General features: G+C 43.8%; 1 protein-coding gene across 4 annotated transcripts in view; it reads right to left on the bottom strand.

Annotated features, from left to right (window-relative positions):
• Window positions 1-12416, bottom strand: part of CNDP2 (carnosine dipeptidase 2) — a 62608-nt gene that overhangs the window by 9193 nt on the left and 40999 nt on the right. For all 4 annotated transcript variants that reach the window (XM_077810501.1, XM_077810504.1, XM_077810503.1 and 1 more), the window contains 4 exons: window positions 7899-7988; window positions 6564-6707; window positions 4489-4651; window positions 154-242 (listed from right to left, as the gene is read on the bottom strand). In XM_077810501.1, the coding sequence (XP_077666627.1) occupies window positions 154-242; window positions 4489-4651; window positions 6564-6707; window positions 7899-7988 (486 nt within the window). The remainder of the gene's footprint in view (window positions 1-153; window positions 243-4488; window positions 4652-6563; window positions 6708-7898; window positions 7989-12416) is intronic.

The following is a 12416-nucleotide window of genomic DNA, read 5'->3' as shown; positions in this document are numbered from 1 at the left end:
ACACAAAATGACAGTACTAATTTAATCTTAGACTGATACCACACAATTACTGTATCATTCACTAGACTTTTGACTAATCTGTGGCTAGGATAACCTTTGAACTGCCTTATACTAACAAGCTGAGTTTAGCAGAATATACTCTAGGTACAATACCTGTTTAGTTTGTTGATAAGCTTCTAGGGCATTCAGCCAGGCAAGCACTGGACCTTTGTCATCTGTTGACCCTCGCCCGTACAGTTTTCCTATGGCAGCCAGATACAGGGAGAAGAACATCTGTATGAAGTCTTGTGCATACAGCTCGTCCCAGATATACTTTAACCCACACAGGCAAGCCTTAATATGCTAGCAATATGCTGCTCACATCAGACATTCTTAGCACTAGTGTGTCTTCAGCTTTGCCTCAGATTCTGCCAGCGTCACTTGACGCTTTAGGCTCAGAGTTGTGGCCTAGCATCAGGTTTGACAGAAACTGAAGTTTTCCACTGAAAAAAAAAATCTTTACAAGATCGAAAACTCATTTTCATGAAAATGCAGCAGAAAAAAGCATGGTTGGAGAACATTTAAGTGCTCAAGTCACAAGAGCTCTAAATTTACTTTAGGGCCAAGTCCTTGCTATTTCCTCCACAGCCAAGTACGGACCATCAGACAGTGAAACTAGTACTACCAGGAAAGTATTCTAAATCCCAGGTACTAAAGGACTCTGATCTACTAGAGAAAGACATAAGAGCTGGTGGCTGGAAGCTGATGCCAGACCAATTCAAATGAGAATTAAGGCATGTTTTTAAAATAGTGAGAATAATTAACAACTGGAACAAGCTACCAAGAGAAGGGGTGGATTCTCCTTGAAGTCATTAAATCAAGACTGGATGCCTTTCTGGAAGATATGCTTTAGTCTAACAAGTTATTGAGTTCAACACAGGGCCTAGTAACAGAGAGAAATCCAATGGCCTGTGATATACAGGAGGTCAAAATAGATAATTTAATGATCCCTTCTGAGCTTAAAAATCTGTAACTTCGCATAGAATTCCTTCCCCTCCCCCACAAACATATATATTCAGAAATATGGGTATTCTGCAGGGTACTGCTTTTTAAAATCATTTAGTGTTTAAAGAGGTATTTTGTAGACCTTCATACAAGTCTTCTTGTATGTCTTCAATACTAGTCTTCTAGTCTTCAATACTAGGTGTATACATTTATTTTGCTAGCAAAATTTTAATGGTATAGTCCAGAAATACACTTTATAATTAGTGCTTTCCTACATAGTTCAACTTCCAATCTCTGATATGATTGTATAAATTGAACACAGACTGACAGCAAGAGCAACTACAGCTAGACTGCATTTGAAGTCTCAGCCTTGTACATTTAGAAGTCTAATCATCAAGCATTTGGTGCTATTTCAGAGGTGGGCAAACTGCGGCCCACAAGACTGTCCTGCCCAGCCCCTGAGCTCCTGGCTGGGGATGCTAGCCCCCTGGACCCTCCCCCGCTGTCTCCCCTCCCATGCAGCCTCAGCGCGACGTGACGCAACGCCAGCACTCTGGCCTGCTCCTGCCGGGCAGTGTGGCTGGCTCTGGCCAGGCGGCAGGGCTTTGCTGCTCTGAGCAGCATGGTAAAGGGGGGGTTGGATAAGGGACAAAGGGTCCTGGGGGGCAGGGAGCGGTTGGATGGGGCAAAGGGGCAGTCAGGGGGGTTTGGATAGGTGTGGGAGTCCTGGGGGGCGGGGGGGGAGCTCTTTGAGGGTAGGAGTGTGAATAGGGGTTGGTGTAGTCAGGGGACAAGGAGCATTGGATGGGTTGGGGGTTCTGAGGGGGTGTGTGTCAGGCTCTTTGGGGAGGCACAGCCTTCCCTACCCAACCCTCCATACAGTTTCACAATGCTGATGTGGCCCTTGGGCCAAAAAGTTTGCCCACCCCTGTCTTAGCTGCTGTGAAAGCTGCATTCCTTACCAGCAGGGCAGTGGTTGCGGACTTCCCCCCAAAGAAAGTGTGGTGAAAGAACCAGTTTGAAAGATGGAGCAAGCAGAAGCCTGGGCATGAGCAGGTGTAAGAACAAGGGGGTCTAGAGCCCATGTAGGTGACAGGAGACGGGCCAGGGCTGTGGCACAGGTCAGAAATAGAGCTAAAACAGCGTTTGGTCTCATGTAATAGACAGAGCCAAACTGGTTTATATCAAGATTGGGCCACTAATAAGATTGTAAGTGGGGAGTATAGTTCGGTTGCTGTGGACGGGCCCTTGAGAAGCACTCACTCTCCTGTCCCTCCTGCTGTACCCAGATGGGTAGTTGCATGCCCCATCCCACACCAGAACGTAAAGGATGAGGCTGCTGGCTTCAGCGGAGTCCAAGGTTCATCAAGGCTCGGCTGAGGTTGTGAGGAGAATTGTTGATTTAGCACTTTCAACAGAAAGGCTGACAACTGGCATTGGGAAAAAACGGAAAGGAACCTTTTGGGCAGAGGTGGGCAAACTATGGCCTGCGGGACCATCCTGTCTGGCCCCTGAGCTCCCAGCCAGGGATGCTAGCCCCCAGCCCCCGCTGTCCCACCTCCCCTGTAGCTATGCCACCGAGCGGCCAGCACAACTTGCACCCGCCCACCTCCCAGGCTTTCTAATAAGCTTATCCTGCCGCTCTGAGCGGCACAGTAAGGGACGGTGGGGAGTGAGGGGTTGGATAAGAGGCAGGAGGTCCTGGGGGGCAGTCAGGGGACAGGGGGCGGGGAGGGGCCAGGCTGTTTGGGGAGGCACAGCCTTCCCTACCCAGCCCTCCATACTGTTTCACAACCCTGATGTGGCCTTTGGGCCAAAAAGTTTGCCCACCCCTGTGCTATTTTATTAAAATGATACTTTAGCCTAACACATTTCTGAAGAGACACCACATACTTTCTCTAAACATAGGTAATAGTCAAAAGGCAAAGTTTTACACTGTTTTTGCTTCATTGAAATATTTAGAAGACTTGAAGGTTGTTAATATAGTTCACTCGAGCCAAGAAGTTTTAAATGAATAAGCACCTCTTTAAGCACTATGAGCTCAGTCCTGGAGTCTAACCAAGATGTGCTCAGCAGAAGAGCTAAGAGTAAAGGTGTCTATATGCTGCCTTTATGCATCTTCCATCCTTACAAACCTAAGGCCAGCCTGGGCTGGTTCAGGAACCAGAACAGAGCAGTCTCAGGACTCCTAGACACGTTACACTGGGAGGACTGCCCGATTGCAGCAGAGCTCTGGCTATGCCCCCTACGTGCCAGCACTGGCAAGGCAAGGCAAGGCAGGGCAGGGCAGGGCAGAACCAATTCCAGCAAGCCTCAGGTTTCATTACACTAGAGGAACCATCAGCCCTTGTTATGCACCGCTTTACTACCCCCTTTGTGCTGCTTCAGTGTCACAGTGGGGCCAAAAACAAGGACACACTGCACGCAGCCCTTTGCTCTAACTACCAGCAATGATTTAGACAGACTTACTATACACGATCAAGTCCAAGTTACTCCAGCACATGAAGCTGGCTAACACCAAGTGATTATCAAAAAGCGATAAGAGGCTTAAGTAGCCTGTTTGCAAGGCACTGATTGTTAGCTTTGATGCATATGCATCAAGATCAATTTAAACTAATGTAGTCTATCTTTCCAATAGATTGTGTCATACAGCCTTTGAATCTCAGGACCATAAAAATAGCTTGTGATCTGCTGAAACATGGGGAGGAGGGACCACTGTAGCAGGGCGGGTGTTGAAGAATCAGGAGAGAGGGAGAAAGTATTTTCAGCATGCTTTACTATTGGTGGCTGTGGGTGAGATCTTGCAACTACTCCTGCTCACAAAGAGGTGTGTGGTCCTCATCCCTATAGCCCTTTGATGCCAGTCTGTCCAGGGGGAAAAATTCCCCTGGGCCCAGGTTTTGTGCAAGACAGCTTGCAGTCTTCTGTGATGCCACCTAGTGCAGTGGCCAAACCCCACCTAGCTAAGCCGAAGCAGATGCCAGAATGGCCATTCTGGCTTGTGCTGCAAGGCACAGGGCAGCCCAGGGAAGGTGCTGTAACCATGGCATAGGGGACTGTTTAAGTTCTGCCAGACGTGGTTTTGGTGCCTGCTGCAGCCCAGAATCCCGGGGTCAAAAGGTGATGCAGAGCTACATGCCTTGCTCTGGCCTGCTAGTTTTGACAGCACAAGAATTCAGCCCTAGCGAACAACTGCTTATGACCAGTGAGTTACCATGGAAACCGATGGCAAATTCAACACCGCCATTTCACTGTGGGTCTGAACACTACTTGGACTGTCCGAGAGGGAAGAAAACATGTCGAACTTGGAAATTTGAGGGTTCACATTTTCCCCCTTACTTCAAGGGCAGGGCTTGTTTACCATTTTGTTCTTAACACTTTTAGAGGAAGGTTTGAAAATTAGTGCTGCAAGCTCTTCCATTCTCCATCCCTCCCCACAGGAGAGATCGTCCAAGTTTAAGAGAACACTTGCTGGACTCTTCCCAGGAAGTCTATAGCACTTACCATCTCTTTCTACCAAGGTGAAGGGTTCACTGTCCCAGCCATCGTCCAGGGCTGCAGGTTGGACATCCAGATGCCCATAAACACACACTGTTTTCTTTTGTGGATCTGAGCCAAGTTTGCCGAGAATAATTGGAGGTAGTGGGATCTCTGATCCATCAGGGAGCTAGAAATAAGAGGAATTTTAGCATAGGATGCATTTTAATAGAGAAGAGGATAAAGTACTTAGAAGCACAGTTTTTAGATCCTTAATTTGGCTTTGTAGAGTAATTAAATACCAATGCATGCACACTTGGTTTTGTTAAAAACAACGTATGCTTTTAGTAGTTTTGACTGACTCTTTCCCCGCAAGTTTTTGACAAACTAAGCACTCCAGCACTGTGCAGGTGAGAGAGAATCAATGATTTTACAAGCCACGTGGAAGTAGCAAAACACTGACATGGTCTAAGCTACAGTGGACAGTGAAGTTAATACTATCAAAACAATCACGTGGCTACAATTCAAAATAGGACCAGTTTAGCCAGGTAAACTGCATCACAAACCAGTTACAAAACCATGGCTGTACATGTAGTAGAGGCCGAGCCTAAAAACACAGTAAGATATTTGTTGAAGCGTTAGGCAACATGCCATGTGTTTACTGTACCACATCAAATAAGGAGATTAAATATTTATACAAAACCAACACTTTTGAGGTGGTCTTAAAATACATGTTCAAATGCACTTCAGTGGAGAACTGAATACAGCAGCCTGAAGTTTTATATTCACTGGATGAAATTCCAACAGTCAATTTAACACTCAGTAAACTCCTCAGGTGAGCAGGTTTTTTGTGGGGCCAGAAGTTTAAAATAATTGCTTTGCATCACATCAAGAAATTCAGGACGGATGCTTCACTTTCAGTGCAGCTTCACCATATTCTTCATTTGGCTGGAATTAAGCAACAGGAGACCTCTGAAGCCAAATCCTATTCCTTCAGTCATTTTTGGTACTGCTTATGTGTAATAAGCATAATGAGGCTAGGGATGGTGCTATTTAGAGAAATAAATTTATAGCATCATGTTCTTTCAGGGATCTTTATGTTTGGAAGGCCTCCATTTACAAATATTTAACTTTTGATTAGTCACCTCACTACCTGGAACAAGCTTTAAATTCCCTTTAAGATTAAGGAACTAGATTTTAATCTAGATAAAAAGAAAATAGGGCAAGGATCATTCTTTAGACTATGTATGAGGAAGAGCAATTTATAAGGGACTATGCATGACCAAAGTAGCCACAGTTATGTTGGAATGGTCTGTGCAGTTCCAAAAACCTAGGCATAATTTAGTTACAGGACAAAGCACTTTTAACTTTTACCAAGGAAGTCATGTGCATTGTAAGTATAAGGGAAAATATGCACACACTCGGCTGTGCCGTTTTCCTGGTAACTGCAGTTTACCAGTTTAATATGAGAAATATGGTCAGTGTTGCTTTAGCTGCATCCAGCCCTGCCTGGACTAGATGTAGCATATTCTAAATTAAAGGTTCTGAGGGAAGAGGAACAAGATTTTAAACCTAGAAGATCCAGTTAGTGAGAGAACCTTTCAGAATAGCATCTTCTAGTCACTTATGGAAGCAACAGTATGTGTGAAAGCCAACATTTAAGATCTGCTGGCCTGGATTTAAGTTGTGTGGTCACACATGTTGTAACATATTGCTTGTACTGTGACTCTTCACATTCAGTTGTTCCCAATATATCCCAGACTCTTGTTACTACAGTGCTTCAGAGAAAATCCCAGCTCACAGAACATTTAAAGTTGTAGCACAGATTCCCACCATACCTAATTCAGGGATCAGGTCTGGGATCTGAAGTGGACTAGTTCTCAGCAGCTGAGCAAGTTGGTGTCAACAAGAGGCTTCAGACTGGGGAGTAGGGAGCAGGCTCATATGTCTCCATTTGGGCAACTGCTGGTCACCCACATATAGGCTGCAGCCTATAGTTAGTTGCTTTGTCAGGAATCTAACTGGCATGCAGGATGTAAGTATTCTGCTTGAGAATTATTTTCTAGTAATGGGGTAGCAACTAGGTGAGCATCTCTTCATACCTTTTGGGTGCCAATATTCATCAGTTGAGTTGTGCCACCCAGCCGCTCGATGTCCTTGGCAGCAACTTCCATCATTCGTTTGATTTCATCCCTCTTCTCGGGCCATGCCGACACACTCTGGATTGCCACCCATTGGGCCAGCCGCTATTTATAGGGGAAAAAGGTTTGAGTGGTTTTACAGCATTCGTGTGCAATCCAGATTGTTCAGAGTAGCTGATGAAATACATTACTTAATGGGCAAAAAAACCCTCAAAACCCTGATATTAACCCTTTGCTGACTCTGGCCTTCTCTGTTTTAAGAGGGTTAGTAATATACTATGGCTGCTATAATTGGAAAAGCTTCCTGTAGAGCTGGCTTTTGAAGAACACCCCACCCCCCAATCACATACAGTAGCAAGAGGAGGAAAGTGTTAACTCTTTCCTGACTTAGTACTAGGTTGTAAATGCACTACAGCAAAAACATGCCGTACCTCAAGTCTATACAAGGTCTTTCTACCAGTGGTGCTTTGTTTCAACATCTAGTGCCAGCTATAGTTTTCTGAAAGATATTAGTCCTTCTCCTTACCACCAGAGGGCCCAGGAATACAATCTTGGGCACCTGTGCTGATTACTCCTATATTCTTATAGACACAAGAGCTATACAACATTTAAGCACTATATTGTAGTTAAGTCCCTCCAGAGTTTTAGATAAGAGAATTGCAATACAATCCTCATTTAGTAACATGTGAAGATCTAGCATGCAGCAGCCTGTTTTGTACTGTCCAGATATTCCCAGAGTGATCAGACACATGTCAAAGGCATTAGCTAATGGGATGTTTGGTAATGCAGCGATATTTCTAGTTTCTCCATATTTACTGAAGTAAGAGAAAGATGGTCAGCAGCACAGGACTGGAATCTAGGAACTACTAAATCCTAATCCTGGCTCTGACACCAACTCCCTCTAGGCCTTGTTCATGGCAAGTTGAACATTTTCCCCACTGTAAAAGCATTTACCTTGTAGGTCTGTTGTGAAATTCAGTTGCAATTTATGACACACTTTGAAAATGACTGGTTTTAGTATAAAATTCTCCTACTTGTTCACTAGAAGTTTAGACATTTTACTATAATAGGGTAGTATACAATTATATTTAAAATTATGCTGTTTATAGTCTCTCCAACCATAAGTTACATGCCACTTAAATCACTGGGAAACCAATAGAACCAAAGGATACAAATCACCAAGCTGACCTTTAATCAGTCTCAACAGGTGAGACGCTTTTCAATTTCATACAAATTTATTTGTCCTGTATTACAGTAGAACTAAGTAGTTTAATAGCTGTGTGGAAGAATTCTTACCTGAACATAGAGATCCTGGTGTTCATCAATGTGCTGAAAAAGTCTTTCAAGGACAGACATTTTCTTATCAGAATGAAGTTGCTGAAAACTCTAAGAGGAAAGAGAAGAAGTAGTTCAGTGTCTAGAGCCTTAAGCGTGATACAGCCAAGCTGGTAAAGCAGTTCAGATAAACCAACTTCCTCTTTAAAGTTTAACACTAGAGCTCCACCCTCCTTCGAAACTGCAACACAGCAAAATAGTCAAGTCCTGGGAGTTCTTGCTGTGTCAGTCCAGAGATCACATGACAGGAAAGTGCAGCTGAATGGAAGCAGATTAAATGAATTCTTAAACAAAAAAGCAGTGACAACATTGGAGACCAATACTATGAAAGCATAATTCAAATTATTTCAGCAGAAAGAATGTATGCAATTGATTTTGAGCAGTTATCAATTTAAAGCCAACTTATTCTAGCAAGATCATGTATCTTGCTTGTTTTTAAAAAAAAAAAAAACACTTTAAATCTATACCTTTTTGTAAAGAGACAGCAATTCCATTACAATATGTAAATATACTGTACTGGAAGTATAGCTTGAGTTGTAATTTTAATCTGAAGTATTCTTTCATAGTATTCTGTTTATTCTGCATTGGGTACTCTTTCCAAAGTTGTATTTTCGAGAATTAGACAAGGAACATAACATATTGCAAGTTTAAATGCAAGACAGCACCTAGATAGCAAATACTGTGTTACCATTTACACTACACCAACTCTTGCCCGTTCTTGTACTCCTGCAAAATACTAGAACATCTGTATTTAGGAGCGGATTTCCTTTCCACTGCTTGCAAGAGAGTTAAGGAACAAGAAACATTCAGGGACAGTTAGTAGCAAATAACTATTTCTTAGTCATTCTTGACCATTCAGCCTTCTAGAATTTCAAAACATAATAAAACTATCTGTGGCGTCACGGACAGGGCTGGCCCACAACATTTTGGCACCTGAGGCAGGGAGCTCAAATGACGCCCCATGTCCCCTCGCTTGGGTCAAAACTTTGAAAGGTCTCACTTTGCCCTCTTCCTGTTCTACTCCTCTCATGGTACTGCTCTGCTACCTACCCCAGTAAAGGAGAACTTAAAATACCTTTGTTCAAAAATCTTAACACTTAACTTTCAAATGACTGAACAGCAAATGTAACTTTTCTTGACTGCATAGTAAACACTGGCATTTTTATCTGTTTGAATAATCAAAGTAGTTCTTTCCATGCCTTCTTGGTTGCAAAGATTTGAACTGCTTCCTGAAGGTCCACTCTGGGCCAGCTCATACTCTACTGATATGGTTGCAAGGCTGACCAGCCTCTCCTGTGTCATTGTGGAGCACAGATCTGTTAACTTCAGCTTTGAGAAGCTGCATTCTCCACTGGCAACTGTTACAGGAAGTGTTAGAATAGAATAGCGCAGAGCAACAAAAGCATTTGGCAAGAGGAAAGCATCTTATTTGTGCACATATTCCAGAAGAGCCTTTGGAGTTGATCCTGCTGAAATGTATCTTGAAAGGGCTTTCAGTTCATCACCTAAATCACTTGCATCAATATCACACATGTCATCATGTGTCACTGTCTCTAGTGCCTGCATTGCTGGTGTAGGTCTTCTTCAGGTATAGTGAGGCATTTTGGAATATCGTACAACCATCCCAAATATACTGCGGTGTTTCTTGAGCTGCATGAAATGTTCAACTGACTGTATTGCACAATCTAGCACCTGGTTAAAGAATTCAACTTTGAATTGTTGTTTGGGGTCTCTTATGGGATTATTCCATGCCTCGTAATCAAAGTGTCGTCTTCTTCGGTGACTTATTCTTGAATGGGTGGGAAAATAGCTTCAGTGTGAAGTTCCTCTGCCAACTTCTGTGCACTCTTCAGAGCATTTTGAAATCCCGCATCTGACCACTAAGACTGTAGTTATGTCTTTGCTTTGTTCAGTTGTTCCTTTGCTCCAGATATATCACAGTCAACACCTTGGAGTCTCTTGCTTCAAACATTTATTTCAAACAGTGTGTCATGCCACAACACTAAGTCACACAGAAATGTGAAGTTATGTATGTTTCTGGTGATTCCATTTCCCTCTGCCACTGTTCTCTCATGAACCGTTCTGGTCACAGCATTATCCTCCATAATGGCAACTATGGCACCATCTATCTTCCCAATTTGGTGTTTGATAGGCTTTATTGCCTCCACTCGACTTTCCCATCATGTGGCACTCAGTGGTTTCAGTGTCAGACAGGATGTTCCCACATGTTGCTTCAAAATTTGCCATCGATGAATTGATGCAGACAAAAATACATAGATGCTTTGCATTACATTAAAAAATTCAGCAGCCTCACTAGAAGCTGATGCTGCACCACTGACCACCAAGTTCAATGAAGGAGAACTTCATGGGACAAAAAACAAAAAAAACAGCCCCTCCCCCCCAAAAAACACCTCAAGGGTTTAAACTGTCGGATCCGTGTCTGCACGCCTCTGTTCTTTCCTCTCATGTTGGCACCATTATTGTAGCTCTGACCTCTCATGGCAGCTATCGCAATTCCCATATCTTCCAGCTTTTTAAGAAGCACGTTTGTCATACCAGCTCCTGCAGTATCATCAATGTCAATAAATTCTAGAAAATGTTCTCCGACAGTCACCATTGCAGGGACATTTTCACTAGGTTCTGTTATTACAGAATGCACCATTAAAGCCATTTGTTCCGTATGGCTGATGTCAGGTGTGCAGTCCAGAATAACAGAGTACTATCTTGCTGACTTCAGATCTGCCACAATCTTCTGTTTGACTTTTGTTGCCAGTAACTGTATGATCTCATTTTGAATGGTTTTTCCATGGTAGTGGTGTGTGTACATTTTTTGGGTGGTGACTCTTCTTGGATGCTGCTGGAGTACAGCTTCAAACTCAGCCAACAGCTCCACAATTTTAAGGAAGTTTCCACTGTTTGGCACATACAGATGATCTGAAGTGCCACGCAGTGCTAGGTTTTGGGAAGCAAGCATTCTCACAATGGCAATGAGCCTTTTCAGAACAGTTTGCCAGTAAAGAGACTCTGATGCAATCTTCTCTTGATGCTGATCATCTATGGTGGCCTTTAACCTTAGTCTCATCTCAAGCTCTTTCCACCTATGGAATGCTCTCTGGTGATTTGCTGCCTTCTCAAGGCATTCCAGATTCCTAGCCAGATTTTTCCAGTCCTTTGTTCCTGTAGAACCCAATGTGGCTGGAACATTAGACTGGAAGAGTTTGCAACAACAGTATGCAGCATTCTGGGTTTTAGAGTACATAAGCCATGGCCTCTCCACTTTGTCACCATTGGGTATTTTATGCCAGTGATGTGTTGGATGGAAACTTCTATTTTCATTGTCTTTGGGGAACATGAAGTTTTTCACTTGCTGTGACTCATGCAGTACAAGGAAGTCCCTCAGGCTACTGCTCAAGTGTGTCCACAGTCCTGGATCATCTAGAGTTAAGGAACTGAACTCAGCAGCAGCTGTTTCTTGTGACTCCACAACACTCTTCTCTGATCTACACTTTTCTTCAGGAATGTGCATGGTTACATCCATTTGAGATGGATGCTGCAGTAGCTCCCGTCACCTGCACTCTGACTAACTGGAAGATCAGGCATCTCCTCACCACCCACATCCTCACTGGGGCCAGAAGGCTCACCGTGAACATTTGTGTTTATGTATCTCAGGAGAGCTCCTTCCTGCTTAGTTAGAAAAACTTCCTTTTTCTGAATCCTACCCCAGAGGGGCATTTTCTTCTTTCCCTCATGACTGCTGTTCCGTGCCAGCGATAGTGGCTTGCACTCAATTGAAGGGGACAAATAAGCAGGCTGGCAGCAGGGCCTGAGTGAGGGAGGATATCAGCGTCTTAAGGGCCTAACTGGCTCCTATACTTCAGTTGACTGCCTGTTCTCCTTAAGTGGGATCAGGGAAGCAGCAGGAAACAGGATGCTCCCCGAGAAGCTGGTGTTAATCAGTCCAAGCTCCTGGGGGTGCTACAGAGGTACATAAGAGGCTCCTCCTCTTCTCTCTCCCTGCAGCTCCTGCTGCTTTCTGTTATTACCTCTCTCCTTTTCTCCTGCCTGCCAGTTATGTCTCTTGTGCCCTCCTTCCTCCAGCACAGCACTGCACCATCTTTGTGCATCTAGAGCAGATAGAATACAAATGCACCAGCAGCAGACAATTTTCTACACTCTGGGTCCTAGTGGCGCCCTCCCACAGTCTGGCACTCAGTTCGCCTCATGGTAAGGCCTGCCCTCAGTTACTCAAAAGCAGTCTGCAGAGACTGACTGATCTCATCATGCTACTTAGCAAGAAGTCAGTGTATAGCCAGATGATACCATGTGACATCAGCCTTGAGTTTTATGCTTGACCAAGTTTTGTGGTGTTAGGGGAGGAGGAAGAAGAGAATCTTTAAAGAAACTTTATTCACCTCTGCCCTACCATGGGGATAATCAGCAGTTAGATTTCAGAACAGTATATTCAAAATGATCTCATTC

This window comes from Eretmochelys imbricata, chromosome 2 (genome assembly GCF_965152235.1).
Source record: "Eretmochelys imbricata isolate rEreImb1 chromosome 2, rEreImb1.hap1, whole genome shotgun sequence".
NCBI lineage: Eukaryota > Metazoa > Chordata > Testudines > Cheloniidae > Eretmochelys > Eretmochelys imbricata.
This window is presented reverse-complemented; position numbering and strand designations above follow the sequence as displayed.